Source organism: Heterodontus francisci, chromosome 6 (genome assembly GCF_036365525.1).
Source record: "Heterodontus francisci isolate sHetFra1 chromosome 6, sHetFra1.hap1, whole genome shotgun sequence".
Taxonomy (NCBI): domain Eukaryota; kingdom Metazoa; phylum Chordata; class Chondrichthyes; order Heterodontiformes; family Heterodontidae; genus Heterodontus; species Heterodontus francisci.
The window spans coordinates 47,114,187-47,134,188 of NC_090376.1; the positions used below are offsets into that span (position 1 = coordinate 47,114,187).

The window sequence follows — 20,002 nt, forward strand, 5'->3', positions numbered from 1 at the left end:
GATGGCAAAATCAGTTTGCTGCTGTGGTTAATTGCCAGAGGTCAGGTATTTTCACTTAGGATAGAAAATCGAAGGAAAAGCACCATAATGACTTCAGAGGAGTCCTGGGACCTGGCCCTCTTGCATAGGGACAGTGCTCAACCTGAGAAGACCAAAGAATTGCTGCTTTTATCAACTATAACATTCTGATACAGATGATAACTGTGACTTTGAGGCCTAACCAGAAAGGTATTATTTTTGAATATTCAGCAAATGTTACAAGTCTAGAATCACGTAGGATGTCCTCGAAGGTTTCACCTTTTTTCAAAAACTGCAACTGTCTCGTGAACAGTGCTCATGTTTTCTTACTGAGAATGACTCATAATAGCAATCATTTAGATAAGAAAAGGTGAGGTACAGGTGAGTAGTCATCACTGATGTACTTCATACACTTTGGCACTTGTTCAGCAATAACCTGCTCACTGACTCTCAGTTTGGGTTCCGCCAGGGCCACTCAGCTCCTGACCTCATTACAGCCTTGGTTCAAACATGGACAAAAGAGCTGAACTCGAAGTGAGGACAGAATGACTGCCCCTGACATCAAGGCAGCATTTGAATGAGTATGGCATCAAGGAGCCCTAGCAAAACTGGAATCAATGGGATTCAGGGGAAAACTCTCCGTTGGTTGCAATCGTACCTTGCACAAATGAAGATTGACCAGAAACTGAACTGGACCAGCCACATAAATACTGTAGCTACAACAGTAGATCAGAGGCTGGGAATTCTATGACGAGTTACCCACCTCCTGACTCCCCAAAGCCTGTCCACCATCTACAAGGCAGAAGTCAGGAGTGTGATGGAATAATCTCCACTTGCCTGGATGAGCACAGCTCCAACACTCAGGAAGCTCAACATCATCCAGCACAAAGCAGCCCGTTTGATCAGCACCTCATCCACCACCATAAACATTCACTCCCTCATCCACTGATGCACAGTGGCAGCAGTGTGTACCATATACAAGATGCACTGCAGCAACTCAACACACCTCCTTCGACAGCACCTTCCAAACTCGCAATCTATTCCATCTAGGACAGGGGCAGCAGATGCATGGGAACACCACCATCTGCAAATTTGCCTCCAAGCCATCCTGACTTGGAAATATATCGCTGTTCCTTCACTGTCGCTGCATCAAAATCCTGGAACTCCCTAACAGCACTGTTAGGGCTGCAATGGTTCAAGAAGACAGCTCACCACCACCTTCTGAAGGGCAATTAGGGATGGGCAACAAATACTGGCCTTGCCAGTGATGCCCATATCCCATGAAAGAATTTTTAAAAAATCACTAACTGTAATAAGCCAATCCTAAAAGTGTCAGTGAGAGGCATCTATTGAGTTACACCACTGTGGGAATCCAATGAAAATTCATTAAGAAAAAATAGTGCCGATCTGGGATTAATGTTGCATAATTGAAATAATTTTGAGTTTTCAGGGAAACACATTTCTATTTTGGTCAAGTGGAGAAAGATTTGTCAAAGCATTTTACAGGACAGAGGAAAAACGCATGCTGGAGTTTTGAGAAACTTATTAAGCAACCCAAGTGGAAATTTTCCTTTTCTTAGAAGAATATGCTGCAAGGGGTAATATGCATATGAATTTGCATAAGTCCACTATTATGTTATAATAATGTCTGTTCAGTAGAATATTATCCCTTGTTTTAGCTGTAGGTCTCATAAAAAATGCAGCAGGACAAAACTTGTGAAAGTTGCTTTATTTTAACCAAATTAGCATTTTCCCCCAAATACAATTCAATGTTTGTCAAACCCCAAACTTACAACAATCTACAAATACATTGTCATATTCGTGACTATTTCACTACACAGTTTTGAAACAAATGTATAAATAATTGAAGTCACAAAGAAAACCATTTTCAAAACATCTGGCCTTCAAAAGTCACTGAAAGATGAATCACAGGTCAAGTCTGCACAATGCTGCTCCTCATGCAAATACATACATAATGACATTCAGGACATCAGTGACATTCCCTAACAATTTCATCCAACTCAGCATATCTCAACTTCCTCTCTTGCAAACAAAGGCATTCAACAGCAGTATCCTCTAATCCTACAAAAATAGACATTAACTATGTGTTAAAGGAAAGTCACCACTACTAAAGCTTTCATCCAAAGTACCTTGACAACTCATCATCAAAAGTATGACGTTTTAACTTTCTTACTACAAAGCCAAATATTGGGTAGTACCTATTGTATAAAAAGTGCAATGTTTAAAGGCTATGATAGATGTGAATTTCCATATTAAAACAACATGTACATCACTGACTTTACACATATGAGTTTACATTTTTCAGTTATGCAGACATCTGCAGCACCCATGGTTCAAATTCACTTACATAGCAGCTGTTCTTAGATAAATTTGTAACCAATTTGTAACCAATTCTTGAAGTAAAAAACAGATACACTATGCATTTATGCTTTGTATTTATGAAATTATCTAGGTACACAATCCATCTTGCTTTACTTTCAAAAATATAATCTTCAATTGTGAAAACTGATCAGAATCCTTTCGGAAACTGAGGAATTTCTGATTAAAGCTCACCTGAAATATAAACGTTCTATTTGTCGATAGTTTTATATCTATAACTATTAAAAAACATATTTAGGACATAGAACCACATGAGTCATGCCTAATTTAAGAAAATATATCCCCCTTCCCACACTGACAATTCCCTATCTTTTGCCTCGTTTGTTTCCAGCTGGAGGTTTCTTCAGTTGCAGAAGCTGTCCCCCTAGATTACTGCCAAAGCCTGATGTTGAAGGATTGGACACACCAAAGGTCAGGCCAGCAGACGCTGTGATCCCAGGATTATTGAAGTTAAATCCAGATGTAGTTGAGCTGCCAAAGCCTTGCACAGGAAAATAAAAAAAAACTACTCATGAAGTGTTTAACAACATTCAAGCAAATATTAACAGATTATGGTAACTTCCTTGTATCCATTCTCAGTTTTGCCAAACTGCAGGCATTAAAGTTCTAAAAACAAACTCATCATACGGAATAGACTTGTCTTGGGATACAAAATGGTGTTTTTTAAAAATATATTACAAATACATTGTAAAAAAACACATTATCTTTCTATATTTAATGGATCAAGTTTTGAATACTTGAGATAATAGCCTGGATTTTGTAGTCAGCAGTGAAGCAAAAGTGCTCATCGCTGACCTCAAAGAAAGTCTTGGTGAAAGATCCATGAATCTCTAGTGATAACTTTACCCCTCTCACCATGCAACTGATTGTAATGTTCTTCAATAAGGATTCCCAGCATGGAGCTGCAGTGATGGCATCAAGCTGTCCAAGCAGCCAATTACATTAATGAATTCTCACAGACAGCCAAGAAATGAAAAGCAATAAAAACAAATCACATCTTAAAAATTTTACATAAGAGCAAAATAAAGATTGGGACATACGCAAGGGGTGAAGGTAGAAGCTGAAATATTGTGAAAAAAACATTAAATTTTTTTAAAAATTAAAAAAATCTATTAATCTTAATGCAGACATTTAATAACATTCCACAAATATAATATTTTTTTTCAGGGTCAGATCTGTTGTTCAGCAAGTTATTACTCAGATTTCCATTAAAAACCAAGATACATTTGATTAAACAAGGTGCAACTTTTTATGGGGTTTCTAACAGCGATGTGAGAGTGGAAAAAGGGAAGTTCTTGCCACATCAACTGATTTCAGTGATTGCTGCCTCAGAGGGTGGCCTGTGATGGAGTAGTAAGTGACAGACCATAACTTCAGGGATTTTTGCGTTACTCTGTAAATGCGCTACATTCTGAAGTTGCAGTCAGATTCAGAGGGATAACAATGGCGGCGCTGACAGTTCGCCATCAAAACCCCATACTAAATACAGGCCAATAATCCAAAGGCAAGTTAAATATATACTGTATATGTTGATATGATAAACAGTGTTGGACTTAAGACTTTGAATGACAGTTTTTTTTTTGAACTGCAACTTAATTACTGTTCATAAACCATGCAGTTCTTCTTAACTTTCAATGGTTCAGTCTAGTCCTGTTTTAAATACAACTATTTGGAACAAATGTCCTCAGTGCAAGATCTGGACCTGCTTACTTCTATCACTTCTGCTTTAGCATTGATGTTCATTCTAATTATTAAGATACCATCATACAGTAACTCAATCACTTATCACTTCAGGTCCATGAAATTATGCTGTGGAATATTAGCAGAGAAATGCATTCATCCAAAATTTTTCTCTGCTGTTTTTGTGGAAGAATTAACCCAATCAACAGCTAAAACAGCAAAGGGAACAACCTCCACCAGTATAGTTTCAGGCCAAAATATTTTAACAGATCCAACAGCTGAAAACTTCAGATAAACTATGCGTGTGCTAATGACCAATCTTTAATTCTTAATGTAATCTTTAATTGCATCAATTAATTTCAGCTACATCAGAATATGCATAAATATAAATAAGGGGTGACTAGTACAAAAAGAACATACTAGTAGATTCTAGTATCGAAGGTAAAAAAGCTGAGTAGATGATAATGCTTAGGAGGGCAGCTTGTATTATTGTGGATAGAAGATAACCACAAAGGGAATAATGATTATAAACCATTGCAGGAAAAGGGACACAGTAACAAGAAAAGACATCTAATTAGAAGATCCAACTCCAATGTATGCACAATTATGGTTTCCGTACTGAAAATAGAAATACAGAATAAAAACAGGTAAAAATCAGTGCAATATTTGTAAAAACTGGCCTGTACATTTAGCAACCGTCACAAATTAGGTGCGACACTTGCATTGAAAAATTTGAGCTCTCTGGGTGTGTATCGTTCTTATAAAAGAAACACAGCTCCATATGTTTAAATGGATTTGCAATTTACATCACTTGTGCTGATCATTTGGATTTCCTCAATGTGGACAGTGATATGCACAGCAGGTGACAAGAAAAAAGTGCAAAAACATATACCAAAGACCTTATTTTAAAAAAACATCATAGCCAAATCATATTAAGAATTGTGGTTTTAAGCTCGGTTCTCTTCTTTTAGATGCTGACTAACCTGCTACGTCTTTCCAGCATTTTCAGTCTTTATGTTGTTTTTTTGCTTTTAATTCAGACCAGTAAGGTACCAGGATTATACTGAGTTAGTTGATCTTCACTGAAGGGAAGACAGAAATAGTACAAATGGCCCCAGCAACCACAGATTAGGGAGGTGAAAATCAGCCAAGATTCCCCTCCAGTTTCAGTGATTCCTGCTGAATCTGCACGTGTGGATCGCAGGCAAGGCCAGCATCAAATAGGTTGTTGACGCTCATTGTCTAGGCTCACAAAGAAAACAACACCAAAAGCTCATGGAAGTGTGCCTTCCAGAAGAGCAGGGGAGAGTACATTTGTGAAAAGAGCTTTAAAAATATGGCACTATTGGTCTTAAATGTCAGTCACATCAGCACCTTAAATAATGTCATCAATATTTACTGTTTAATCTAAAAGTTAGCTAAAAACGGAAAGAAATCATATTTTTAATCATAATGTCTTGGATCGCAAAAAGAGCCCTGATGTTAAGACTGTTTTAATCTATTGATTTTTGGAGTAAAACCTCACTACTGTCATGAAACCAAGATGAATATTATCCCAGCGAACAACTTAAAAGGAAACGTATTTTCCATGAAAGTGTCCTAACTATGAAGAAAATATGTAAAAGAGTCACTGTGTGGGGGCATAAATGAAAAATGGTCCATCAACTTCAGAAGTACTATTGTAAACAGTCCAGTCTTCTTCTGCCAAAAACACAGCAGTTTCCAGATAAACATACCTAAAAAGTGTTCTGCAAATCAAAAGAAAAATTTCCAGTGTCAAAAAAGATTAATCTGTACAATTAGTATCTTTTGGGTGAAGATGAAAGTGAAAGCCAACACTCAAGAAACATATCTGATCTAAAGGACATTTCTGAACAATATTGGACTAATCAACTTTCAGAAATGTACCAAATGGGTTTCTGGAATATAACTCAATGAATGTTCTAAATGAAGAAGCAAATAGAGCCTGTGAGTGATGTTGTTTGAACACTTAATATACTTGTACAAAATTACTGTCTTTAATTTTAAAGGAAATGCTGAAATGTTTATTTGAAACAGTTTAACAACTCTGGTAAAGTAGCGGAGAGAGGAAACAACTCTGGTAAACCAGGAGCCAGAGAAATTTGGTACAAATATGATCAGCATTCATATAAAATTGCACACAATAATTTTCAGACTTGAGTCTTTTGCCTCACTTCCTGCTCCTCCACCACTTGCCATTAGTTCTTAGTGTGCTGGAGATAACTACTTATACTGGCTTGCTATTGCTACATTATTTGTCAATTAGTTTCATTGTCTGTTGTTAGCTATGACCTGTTTTTTCATATAAAAGTGCATCAAATTTGATCTATTCTATATGACACATTGTCAAGCATCAGATTTTAAGCCAATCAAAACCAAATTTTTGAAAGTTACTCTCACTCTTAAATGGGACGAAACAAACAAGGAGAAAGCAGGTGGTTAAAAAAAAATTAAAGAGCAGAAGTTAAGATTTATTAAAAATAGCATTTTGGGTATTTATTTTGAAGTTTAGTGTTAATGGAACAGAGGTACCTCTGACATTTGAGTAGCTTTATTCCAGCAATATCAGCTGTTTGTTTCAGAGTCACAGTACATGAGCTGAAAACTTACTTTTTTATAAAGAAACGTGATCCTAGAAGTAGGGATTTCACTGCACCTATTAGCTACGAGAATTAAAAGCTGAATTTTTAGACAGAACGGCAGAACTTGACTTTGAATACTTGGGTTTGTGTGTAAAGCACTTAAAGGAAGTGAGGCCTTAAAACTGCCCTTTTCTCAAAAATTCATGGAAAGATAGTCTTTTTCCATTACTAAGTGAAAAGAAGTAAAAACTTGCATGGTGGCTAGTCTCAATTTCAGTGACTGAGCCCTCCAGATGCTCCACTGAAAGTAATAACCAGCAAGCGATGTTGGGAAACCAAGTACAAGCATATATTTGCACTTCAACAAAGAAGTCAGAGGCTGGGAATTCTGCGGCGAGTAACTCACCTCCTGACTTCCCCAAAGCATGTCCAGCATCTAAAAGGCACAAGTCAGGAGTGTGATAGAATACTCTTCACTTGCCTGGATGAGTGCAGCTCCAACAACACTCAAGAAGCTTGACACCATCCAGGACAAGCAGCCTGCTTGATCGGCACCCCATCCACCACCTTCTAAATTCACTCCCTCCATCACTGACGCACAGTGACACTGCAGTAACTCACCAAGCCTCCTTCAACTGCACCTTCCAAACCCACAACCTCTACCACCTGGAAGGACAGAGCAGCAGACGCATGGGAACACCATCACCTGCAAGTTCCCCTCCAGGTCACACATCATCCTGACTTGGAAATATATCGCCATTCCTTCACTGTCGCTGGATCAAAATCCTGGAACTCCCTTCCTAACAGCACTATTGGTGTACCTACACCAGATGGACTGTAGCAGCTCAAGGAGGCGGCTCACCACCACCTTGTGAAGGGCAATTAGAGATGGGCAATAAATGCTAGCCTTGCCACTAAAGCTCACATCCCATGAAAGAATAAAATAAAAAGGTTATTCACTTTGGTAGTAAGAATAGAAAAGCAGAATTTTTTTTTAAAAAGCATGAAATTTGTAAATATTGATATGTTGATGTTCAGAGGGAGTTGGGTGTACTCGTACAAGGCACACAGAAAGTTAGCATGCATATACAGCAAACATTTAGGAAGGCAAATGGCATGTTGGCCTTTATTACAAGGGGATTGGAGTACAATAAGGAAGTTTTGCTACAATTGTACAGGACTTTGGAGAGACCACACCTGGAATACTGTGCACAGTTTTGTATATTTGAGAAAAGATATACTTGCACTGGAGGCAGTACAGCGAAGGTTCACTAGATTAGTTCCTGGGATGACAAGGTTGACCTATGATGACAGGTTGAGTAAATTGGGCCAATACTGGAGTTTAGAAGAATGAGGGGTGATCTCATTGAAACATAGAAGATTTTGAAGGGGCTTGACAGGGGAGACACGGGGTAGTTGTTTACCTGCCTGGAGAATCTAGAACAGAGGGCTACAGTCTTAGGATAAGGGGCCGATCATTTAGGACTGAGATGAGGAGAAATTTCTTCACTCTTGTGAATCGTAGGAATTCTTTACCCCAGAGGATTGTGGATCGTCCATCATTGAATATATTTAAGGCTGAGTTAGATTTTTGGTGTCTCAGGGAATCAAGGGATATGGGGAACTGGCAGGGAAAGTGGAGTTGAGGCCAAGGATCAACCATATTGTATTGAATGGTGCAGCAGGCTCCAGAGGCCATAGAGTCTACTCCTGCTCCTATTACGTTAAAAATCACAAATCTGACATCCCTGACCAGGAGGCTAGAAACAAGATGATGAGTATTAAATCCTAATTAGGTGCATGATGAGCAGAATGAAGAAGAAAATCAAGGGCTTCAAATTTTCAACGCAAGACGACAAAGCAATTGCACTGTTCAGAAGTATGATACTCTCATACAGCATTCTCATCAAAGTCCATTTAGTACAATGAATAGTAACACCTGAATGCTTCTATAAACAAGTGCACCAGCGTTAAAAGTATCAATCACAAGGACATTTAAAATGTCAACATTTCATTCACATTAATGAACAGATGAAAATATACTCTTCAGCATTTAAGAATTTTATTGGTCAGCTAGGTGCCTGCCACCAGGGATAGACACCAACATGTTGCATCACGGACATTTAACAAAATTATTGACTCAGCCACAGATATGGGTGCAATTAATCTGTATATAAAGTGTACAGCCAACCTAATGCCATCAAAACAGTCTGATTTAAATCACATTTCTCCCTATTTAGAGAGATGCCTGGCATTGTTTTTGTTTGCACAAGTAATCAATGTCTGCCTGCACACCTGAGCAATGCAGAGAAATCGGATAGATGTCCATCTGTCAGGAGCGAACTTGATATTTTTCTCCCTCTCTCTCTCCCCTCTCCGGCAGGGAATTTACTGAACTCCCAACGTTGGGTTCCATGGCCGGGGGGGGGGGGGGGGGGGGGGGGAGTGGGGGGAGGCTGGAAGATTGATCCGGCAGCAGCCCACCACATAGCCCAACGCTGGGAGTGCCGGGCCTAACCTTCGCGGCGGCGAAGCTCCGTGGCGGCCCCCCAGCCCCTGGGCAACGGGACCCGGATTAACATATTTAAATTAATGAAATAAAAACAGTTAAATAAAATCAACAGCGATCTTACCTTCGGACCGTGATCTTCCGAACAGTGGTTGGCACTCCATAAAACGATAGAAAAATTACAGCACAGGAGGCCATTCAGCCCATCGTGCCTGCGCTGGCTAAAAAAAACTAGCCCCCCAATCTAATTCCACCTTCCAGCACATGGTCTTGTAGTCTTGCAGATTACAGTACTTCAGGTGCATGTCCAGGTACCTTTTAAATGAGTCAAGGGTTTCTGCCTCCACCACTGATCTGGGCAGTGAATTCCAAACACCCACCACCCTCTGGGTGAAAAAGCTTTTCCTCATGTCCCCTCTAATCCTCTACCAATCACCTTAAATCTGTGCCCCCTGATAACTGACTTCTCCACGAGGGAAACAGGTCCTTCCTGTTAACTCTGTTCCAAGGAAAACAACCCCAGCCGATCCAATCTTTCCTCATTGTTGCAAAATTCAAGCCCTGGCAACATTCTCGTAGACCTCCTCTGTACTCTTTCCACAGCAATTATGTCCTTCCTGTAATGTGGTGACCAGAACTGTACGCAATACTCCAGCTGTGGTCTAACCAGCATTTTATACAGTTCCAGCATTACATCCCTGCTTTTGTACTCTATACCTCGGCCAATAAATGAAAGCATTCCAAATGCCTTCTTCACCACTTTATCTACCTGTCCTGCCACCTTCAGGGACCTGAGGATATGCACTCCAAGGTGCCTCACATCTTCTACCCCTCTCAATATCCTCCCGTTTACTGTGCATTCCCTTGCTTTGTTTGCCCTCCCCAAATGCATTACCTCACACTTCTCCGGATTGAATTCCATCTGCCATTTTTCCGCCCACTCAACCAAACCATTGATATCATTCTGGAGTCTACAGCTATCCTCTTCACCATCAACTCCACGGCCAATTTTTGTGCCATCAGCAAATTTCCCAATCATGTCTCCCAAATTTAAGTCCAAATCAATATATACCACAAATAGCAAGGGACCCAACACTGAGCCCTGTGAACACCACTGGAAACCACTTTCCATTCGCAAAAACATCCATCAACCACTACCTTTTGTTTCCAATTTTAGATCCAACTTGCCACATTCCCCTGTATCCCATGGGCTTTTATCTTTCTGACCAGTCTACCATGTGGGACCTTGTCAAATGCCTTAATAAAATCCATGTAGACCACATCCACCGCACTACCCTCATCAATCCTCGTTACTTCCTCAAAGAATTCAATTAAGTTAGTAAGACATGACCTACCCGTAACAAATCCATGCTAACGATCTAATTAACTATCTCACTAATTTGATTGAGTTTTTTGAGGAAGTGACGAAGATGATTGATGAAGGAAGGGCAGTGGATGTCATCTATATGGACTTCAGTAAAGCCTTTGAATAGGTCCCTCATGGCAGACTGGTACAAAAGGTGAAGTCACACGGGATCAGAGGTGAGCTGGCAAGATGGATACAGAACTGGCTTGGTCATAGAAGACAGAGGGTATCAGTGGATAGGTGTTTTTCTGAATGGAGGGATGTGACTAGTGGTGTTCCACAGGGATCAGTGCTGGGACCTTTGCTGTTTGTAGTATATATAAATGATTTGGAGGAAAATGTAGCTGGTCTGATTAGTAAGTTTGTGGACGACACAAAGGTTGGTGGAGTTGCGGACAGTGATGAGGGTTGTCAGAGGATACAGCAGGATATGGATCGGTTGGAGACTTGGGCGGAGAAATGGCAGATGGAGTTTAATCCGGACAAATGTGAGGTAATGCATTTTGGAAGGTCTAATGCAGGTGGGAAGTATACAGTAAATGGCAGAACCCTTAGGAGTATTGACAGGCAGAGAGATCTGGGCGTACAGGTCCACAGGTCACTGAAAGTGGCAACGCAGGTGGATAAGGTAGTCAAGAAGGCATACGGCATGCTTGCCTTCATTGGTCGGGGCATAGAGTATAAAAATTGGCAAGTCATGCTGCAGCTGTACAGAACTTTAGTTAGGCCACACGTAGAATATTGCGTGCAATTCTGGTCGCCACACTACTGGAAGGACGTGGAGGCTTTGGAGAGGGTACAGAAGAGGTTTACCAGGATGTTGCCTGGTCTGGAGGGCATTAGCTATGAGGAGAGGTTGGATAAACTCGGATTGTTTTCACTGGAACGACGGAGGTGGAGGGGCGACATGATAGAGGTTTACAAAGTTATGAGCGGCATGGACAGAGTGGATAGTCAGAAGCTTTTTCCCAGGGTGGAAGAGTCAGTTACTAGGGGACATAGGTTTAAGGTGAGAGGGGCAAAGTTTAGAGGGGATGTGCGAGGCAAGTTCTTTACACAGAGGGTGGTGAGTGCCTGGAACTTGCTGCCAGGGGAGGTGGTGGAAGCAGGTACGATAGCGACGTTTACGAGGCATCTTGACAAATACATAAATAGGATGGGAATAGAGGGATATGGTCCCCGGAAGTGCAGAGTGTTTTAGTTTAGGCAGGCATCAAGATCGGCGCAGGCTTGGAGGGCCGAATGGCCTGCTCCTGTGCTGTACTGTTCTTTGTTCTTTATCCCTGATTAATCCGTGCCTTTCTAAGTGGCAGTTTATCCTACCTCTCACAATTGATTCTAATACTCTGCCCACCACCGAGGTCAGACTGACCAGCCTATAATTATTTGGCCTATCCCTCGTATACTTTTTAAACAATGGTACAACGTTAGCAGACCTCCAATCCTCTGGTACCTCGCCTGTATCTAGTGAGGATTTGAAGATGATCCTCAGAGCATCTGATATTTCCTCCCTGGCTTCTTTTAACAACTTGGGATACAATCTATCCGGCCCTGGTGATTTATCCATTTCCAAGGATGTCAGACCCTCTTATACTTCCTTTTTCATTATGCTTATTGTATCTAATATTTCACACTCCTCTTTTACTACAATGTCTGCATCATCCCTCTCATTTGTGAAGACAGAGACAAAAAACTCATTAAGAACCTTGCCCACACCTTCTGCATCCACGTATAAGTTCCCTTGTACATCTCTGATAGGCGCTACCCTTTCCTTAGTTATCTTCTTGCTCTTAAATGTACTGATAAAACATCTTTGGGTTTTCCTTGATTTTACCTGCCAATAATTTTTCATGACATCTCTTTGCTTTCCTAATTTCCTTTTTTACTTCATCCCTCCACTTTCTAATGTATTAAGTTTTTTGTGACTGTCATAAGCTTTCTTTTTCTGCTTTATCTTACCCTGTATGTTTCTAGATAACCAAGGGGCTCTAGATTTGGCCATACCACCCTTTATCTTTGTGGGGACACGTCTATACTGCGTCTGTAGAATGCCTCCCTCTAGTTTTCCTTCAAGTAGCTGTATCCAGTCCACTTTTGCCAGATCACCTATCGCTTTGTAAAATTAGCCTTACCCCAATTTAGAACTTTTACTCCTGTTTTATCTTTGTCCTTTTCCATAATAATGCTGAAACTAACTGCATTATGGTCACTATTTCCAAAATGGTCACCCACTGCTACTTCGTCCAGTTGCCCAGCTTCATTTCCGAAGACTAAATCTAGAATTGTGCCCTCACTCACTGGGCTTGTTATGTGCTGCCTAAAAAATTACTCTTGAATGCAGTTCAAGAATTTTGTGCCCTTCACACTGTTTGTATCCCAATTGATATTAGGATAGTTGAAATCCCCAACTATTATTGCCCTATTGTTTTTGCACTCAGAAATCTGCCTACATATGTGTTCTTCTATCTCGCTCTCACTATTTGGGGGTCTACAGTACACTCCTAGTAGTGTGGCTGCCCCTTTTATATTGCTGAGCTCAACCCATATGGCCTTATTTGATGATTCACTTAGCACATCATCCCTCCTCACAGCAGTTATTGATTCCTTAATCAATAATGCTACACCCCCTCCTTTTTTATCCCCCGCTCTACCCCACCTGAAAACTCTACATTCAGGGATGTTGAGCTGCCATTTTTGCCCCTCTTTAAGCCAAGTTTCCATTATAGCAATGATATTGTGTTGCCATGTGCCTATCTGTGCCCTCAGCTCATCGGCTTTATTTGCTATACTCCTTGCATTTAAATAAATATCTTTTAACACTGCCAAATTCATGTGCTGCACTCTTTTTAACCTTTGCTTCTTCTGTCTTTCAGTCACTCCCTAATTTTCTGCCTCCCATTCCCTACCCTGAATTTATCCGATCTGAAGCTGCCCTCAGGTTCCGATCCCCCTGCCAAACTAGTTTAAACAATCCCCAACAGTACTAGCAAACCTTCCTGCAAGGATATTCATCCCAGTCCTGTTCAGGTGTAGACCGTCTGGCTTATACAGGTCCCACCAACCCAGAACTGGTCCCAATGCCCCAGAAATCTGAAGCCCTCCCTCCTGCACCATCTCTCCAGCCATGCATTCATCTGGTGTATTCTCCTATTTCTATAGTCACTAGCATGTGGCCCTGGGAGTAATCCAGAGATCATCCAGCATCCAGGGAAAGCAGGCTCCACTGCGGTGGGGAAGTGGGTGGGGAGGAACTTATGACTAAGTACAGTGAGGGTTGTGGGCGAAAATGGGCTCTAATGCAAATTACTAGTGTAGGGGAGGGTGGGAATGGGAGACCTCTGCACTTCAATCAGTTTTGGGGGGGGTGGGAGGCGAAGGTCAAGTGAAGGTTTGTGTTTTTGGGGGGGTTGGGAAATGTCGAATTTAATTGTTATTGGGGGGGGGGGGGTCGTCCATTCTGGGCCACTGAAGATCACGGCGGCCTGATGGCGTGCTGCCGGCATATGTGGGTCGCCATTTTTCTTGCCCGCCATGGAGAAAACCCAGCCCTGTGTCCATCCCTCTCCCCTCAGTGCCCACCCCGTCCCCCTCTACCCTCATTCTCCCGTGTCCCACCCTGCTGTCTGTGCCCCTCCCCCTCCCCCCATTTTTACCACCCCCCTCTCTTCAGCCCTCCCTCCCCCTCCTGCAACCCTCCCTCCCCCCCCTGCACCCCACCCCCAACCCCATGCACCAGGAGCGGAAGAATATTGCCGCTCGGCACTGGCCCTGCACTGAAGGAAACCAGGGTGTTTGGAGAGCTGAGAAAGTGGACTGTCTGCCTTAAAAAAAAAGCCTGCTCTGGTTCAAAGAAGTCTTACCTTTCCAGTTCTATCATTGCTTTCCTGTGTGCTACCCTTTCTGTTGTACTCACTCCAACACTCTCCCAGGCCTGATTCCGCAGGTCAGACACAGGAAGGGAGCACTCGACTGACAGCTCCAGTCTTCCCAGCAAGTCCCACCTCCCCCTTGCTCCTATTCCATGGAGATGCGTGCACAGGCAAACTATTTGCACTTTTGATTGGCGGGCGGGATACAAAACTTTGGCGGGCTGTAGGAACTAGCCCGATGCCCCAATCCTTTGTAATTACTTTCGCTCCTGATAATTATTCATGTCTTGTTTTAAAACACAAGTTTAAAGGCTTGGAGCAAGACATTTAAAATTACTACAGACCTCAAAATTTTTACCACAGACACTGCTGTCTGTGTACTGACACAATGCCGCCCCTGTCTGGCACCCATACAAACTCATCACCATGCTTAATTATGTGGAATTATATAGAAATTATAACACAAGAAGTGGGATCTTTGGCACAAGCAGTCATTGTTGGTGTTTATTTGCCACCTCAGCAGTAATCCTAATCTCATTGTACAAATCCTGTTGCCATATCCCTTGATTTTCCCTTAAGAGTCTCCAAATCCAACCATGAAATCCATATTTGCTTGCCCGATATGAGGCTCTTGCCTCAAAAGTATGTACCCCATTGACTGAAGCCCAGAAATTTAGATGCAGATTAACAAAAGACAAGGCTTAGGGGCCCTCAAGAGTATGATGAGGCAGTACTGGTGTTTATTTTTATTTTATTTATTTAGAGATACAGCACTGAAACAGGCCCTTCGGCCCACTGAGTCTGTGCCGACCATCAACCACCCATTTATACTAATCCTACACTAATTCCATATTCCTACCACATATCCCCACCTGTCCCTATATTTCCCTACCACCTACCTATACTAGGGGCAATTTATAATGGCCAATTCACCTATCAACCTGCAAGTCTTTGGCATGTGGGAGGAAACCGGAGCACCCGGAGGAAACCCACGCAGACACAGGGAGAACTTGCAAACTCCACAGAGGCAGTACCCAGAATTGAACCCGGGTTGCTGGAGCTGTGAGGCTGCAGTGCTAACCACTGGTGTTGAACTGATTGAAGGACCAACATTTTACCAGAAGAGCATTGGTAAAAGCATTGCTTATCCATTGCTGCCAATTAGGACACTAGTTTGCAAGGTCACTTGATGTTAACTGGGGAGAATTCCAGTCCCCAATAACAGGTTCTATCCATGAGGCAAGCTGCCTGGTCAATTAACAGGTTCACAAACACAGGAATGCCATCTTTGAAACAACTTATCCCAAAGGGCAAGCAAGTTTTTAAAAAAAATATGGCATTGTTCAAATATTTTCAGGATAGTATAAATCTACAGGAGGGGGGAATAATCTGTATATTTAGTTTCACTGCAATGCAATTTTGGTATCATGCAAAATGTATATTACAACTGCAGCTGAAGCACATTAGATCAGGATTTAGGATTTGTATTTCCATGTCTTTCATCAAGACACTTGGAAACTCAAATGCTTTCTGCTATACCATGTAGGAATGAGCTACTTGAAATCACTTCCTGCCCATCATACCCACAGTTGAGCATAGACAGATACAAAATTACAAACAAACCTGCACTGAGGCTTCCGGAGGGTTTAGTGGCTGATCCAAATCCAAATGAGGCGGTGCCTGAAGTATTACTTCCAAAGCCAGAAGTACTTCCAAATCCTACAAGAATAAGTACTGTACACTTAATATACGTGCTAAAGAAGTTACAACATGAAAGAAAAATATATGTAACCAAATGGGAATGTACCAATTTTACTTTACAAAATTGCATTTAGAACTGCAGCTGAAACAAATAACTCAGCAATACCCTTTCACATGAAGTATTTCCTAGTAAAATCAAAATTCTGAGAAGAGTCTTAAAAAAAGCTTTCCTTGGACTTGATAAAATACACAGCAAATATGTTACACCACAACGTATACCAAAAAGTAGGCAAAGACAAAAATTAGGAATTTGGGTGTCTTTAGCGAAGTATGTGTATCCTTGAGTGCTACAATCACCCAAACGACATAACATTGGACATAGTCAGCTGTGGCTCAATTAGTAGCACTCGCGCCTGAGTCACAAGGTTCCAGGTTCAAGTATCACTCCAGGGCTGGTGCACAAAAATCAAGGCTGATACCCCAGTGGAGCACCGAGGGAATGCTGCACTGCTGGAAGTGCTGTCTTTCAGATGAGATGTTAAAACAGAGGCCCGATCTGCTTGCTTGGGTGGATGTAAAGGATCTCATGGCACCATTTCCAAGAAGAGCAGGGGAGCTGTCCCCAGTATCCTGGCCAATATATATCCCCCAATCAACATCAGAAAAGTAGATTATCTGGTTATTATCACACTGTTGTTTGTGGGAGTTTGCTGTGCGGTATACTGGCTGCCGCATTTCCTGCATTACAACAGTGATTACACTTCAAAAAGAACTTCATTGGCTGTAAAGCACTTTGAGATGTCCAGTAGTCATGAAAGGCGCTATATAAATGCGAGTCTTTTTTTTCCCCAAAAGGAGGAAAAAGTTAAGTCTGAATTTGAGAAAACATCAAATTTCTGAAAATTAATATTTTTAAAGAATACTTGCATTAAATTATGATAATGCTACAAGGCAAGAATTCTAGACTAGTGGAGTTTGCAACTGATGCTTTTTTATTAAAAAGTGTTTGTCTATCTATCTATATTTAGTTACAGGGTGTTTATAAATAATCCTTGATCAACTTCAAAAACTTTAGACATAAACATGGCAGAAGCAAATTGTAAATGGCATACAAAAGCATAATTCATGAAGTGTTAACACAACAGCATTCAAATTTCTAAGCTTCAACATAACCCCCATCTTTTGTGATTCATTGTTCAATCCAATTTTCCAACAATTTACCTTTTCTTCTACTGTTGCCATTTTCGATCAGTTTCTGTATCATGATCATTATTAACTGTTTTCTTTATTAATGTTGTTAATACTGTGTTTATAGTTTGCTTCGGTTGTGTGTACATCCAAAGTTATTAAAGTTTAAAATTGCACAAGGACATTTTGTATATATACTGTTATGACCAAGTGAGTATCTGGGGGTCTTTTGCTGTCTTTATCTGGTCTTATTGTGAGGGCTTTATTTTTAAACACACTGTTTTGAGCTCCCCTTTTTTTGTGAATCCTTGTTCACAGCTTTCCAATTATAAGGCAAAGAAACCAACACACCAGGTTTTCTCAGGTTTAAAAGGAGAAAAATGAAGTTTATTAAAACTTAAACTCTAATACAGTTCACGCCTTCGGATATACGACACGCCCATGCTAGCATGCACACACGATATACACATGCAGATAGGGACAGAAAAGAGGAGAGAGAAATATAGTATAGAGGGGTTTGAGGCAATATCAGAAGAGTTTCTTGTTTACTGTGCTTTGAGCTCACTTGATTGTAGGTAGTCTTGCTGTTCGTCGGGGCCCAGTGTTCTTCTGAAAACCTTGTTCACGTAGGAGACTTTTCTCTCTTTGAGGTTCACGTGTTTTCACAAAATTCAGTTCCGTGGGAAAGAGATGGAGGCAGGCAGGACTGGAGAGGTTCTGCTTCAGTTCCAGAAGCACACGGCTTTCTGAGTTCAAATCCTCTGTTGGAAGTTCAAATTCAAAGACTCCAACAGTCAGTCATGTGACCAAACTTGGTCTGACCACTTCTTCTGTGTATTGGGGAAGCAACGACTGGGTCCCTATTGTTCCAACAATGTCTGTTACTATTCAAATGTCTTCCCAGTCAGGGGCTGGCAATTTTAAGTTTTAATGTTCATGTGACGAAATAATGTGTCTCAGTTTTGACAGGTGGGGGATCTGCCTGACACCTCCACACCCAGGGGAATGAAATGCGATTTGAAGAAAATGGCGCATTTCATTACAGAGTTTGAGAGAAATCCAAGAGACATTAATTTCTCTCATTCATGCACCAATCTTAAAGCCTATTAAAAATTGTCTTTTCTGGGTGCCAGAGCTGCTTTAGAAAGACTTTTGACTTCAGGGGATGGATGGTTCACTTTTCCTCTGACTGTGGTGGGGGGGGGGGGGGGGGTGGTGATGGTGGGTGGGGGAAGAGGAGTCTTTGTTACTCTCCCCTTTGTTCTCTTGGACACGCCTACCTGTAGGTATTTGTGCAGACTTGGCTGCACTCTCCTGTGGCACTTCAACTAGGTGCATCAACACCCTCATGGTTTCTGTGCCCCCTAGAGGTCTCTCTTTGTCTCTGCAGGTTCCTGTAAATGCTGTTAGTAAGGAGGATGTGGGGTCTAACGTTTTACATTTTTCAGGGTTGGTTGACCGGACAGTAGGAGTTTTCAACCGGGATTCTTCCTGACTTCCTTTAACCTGCCCTCTTGGTCACTTTTTCCCCTTCTCCTTTTGCCAGCCGTGTGCTGGCCTATTCCCTTTTTGTTCTCGGCGGGGGTCCCTTACAGTTCACCAGCCCTCTGCTGGAGGGTCCTCCTAACAGGGGCTGGAAATTTGAAGTTTTAATGCTCATGTGGTGAAATAATGTGTGCCTCAGTCTTGGCAGGTGGGGGGTTTGTCTGACAATACACAAAAAAAAACTTACGAGTGCTTCCTCTTTCTGCTCTTAATTCAGCACCTCACTTTCCACTGATATCAGGGAACAAAAATAAATTTAACTATTTCCTTCCCGTTGTAACTTTTCTCAATTATAGATTCGGGTGGGTACTCTGGGATTTCTTTCGCTCCTGTTTTAGAACGGAGTGTATGATGAGATCTAACAGCTCTTTCTTTAAAGTGAAGGACTTTAAAAAAAATTAATTCTTGGGATGTGAGCGTCACTGGCAAGGCCAGCATTTATTGCACTTCCCTAATTTCCCTTCAGCAGGTAGTGGTGAGCTACCTACATCTGAGAGGCTTGCTAGGCCATTTCAGAGGACGGTTAATTGTCAACCACATTGCTGTGGGTCTGAAGTCACATGTAGACGAGACCAGGTAAGGACGTCAGATTTCCTCCCATGAAGGGCATTAGTGAACCAGATGAGTTTTTACGACAATCTGGTAGTTTCATGATTATTAATAAGACTAGCATTTTATTCCAGATTTATTAATTGAGTTTAAATTCCCCTAGCTGCCATGATGGGATTTGAACTCATGTCTGCAGAGTATTAGTTCAGTAATATTACCACTAAGCGACCATTCCCCCTGGACCTGCTACAAAATATACCCAAATTTTCCTACCTCCTTTCTCTCTCCATTTCAGTTTTAAATTTTCTCACTTTTGGGTACTTTTCCTCTAGTCCACTTCTACTGGAATCATGGAAACTATTTTCTTTACCAGATACTTTTATCAATCATCTATTTGGTCTCTACTGAATACGACAGATATCTCGCAACCAAAAAGTGTTCCAAATGCTGACTGAATGATTATCACTCAAATTCTGATAGAGCTGAAAAAATTGCACCCATTTAGTAAAACGTCAATCCATGACTACACTAGCACTTTCCAGAGAGTTCTATTCAATAAAATTACAGTGTTTTT

The 20,002-nt window shown here is 41.3% G+C and overlaps 1 protein-coding gene across 6 annotated transcripts in view; it reads right to left on the reverse strand.

Annotated features, from left to right (window-relative positions):
• The window catches only part of nup58 (nucleoporin 58), a 114,547-nt gene that overhangs the window by 9,318 nt on the left and 85,227 nt on the right, over positions 1 to 20,002 (reverse strand). For 4 of the 6 annotated variants that reach the window (XM_068033608.1, XM_068033609.1, XM_068033604.1 and 1 more), the window contains 2 exons: positions 16,069 to 16,164; positions 1,729 to 2,899 (listed from right to left, as the gene is read on the reverse strand). The exons of 1 other annotated variant lie outside the window; for it this stretch is intronic. In XM_068033608.1, coding sequence (XP_067889709.1) covers positions 2,724 to 2,899; positions 16,069 to 16,164 — 272 coding nt within the window. In that variant the 3' untranslated portion in view covers positions 1,729 to 2,723. Of the gene's footprint in view, positions 1 to 1,728; positions 2,900 to 16,068; positions 16,165 to 20,002 lie in introns of those variants that run through there. One more of the 6 variants, XM_068033605.1, reaches the window with a different exon arrangement.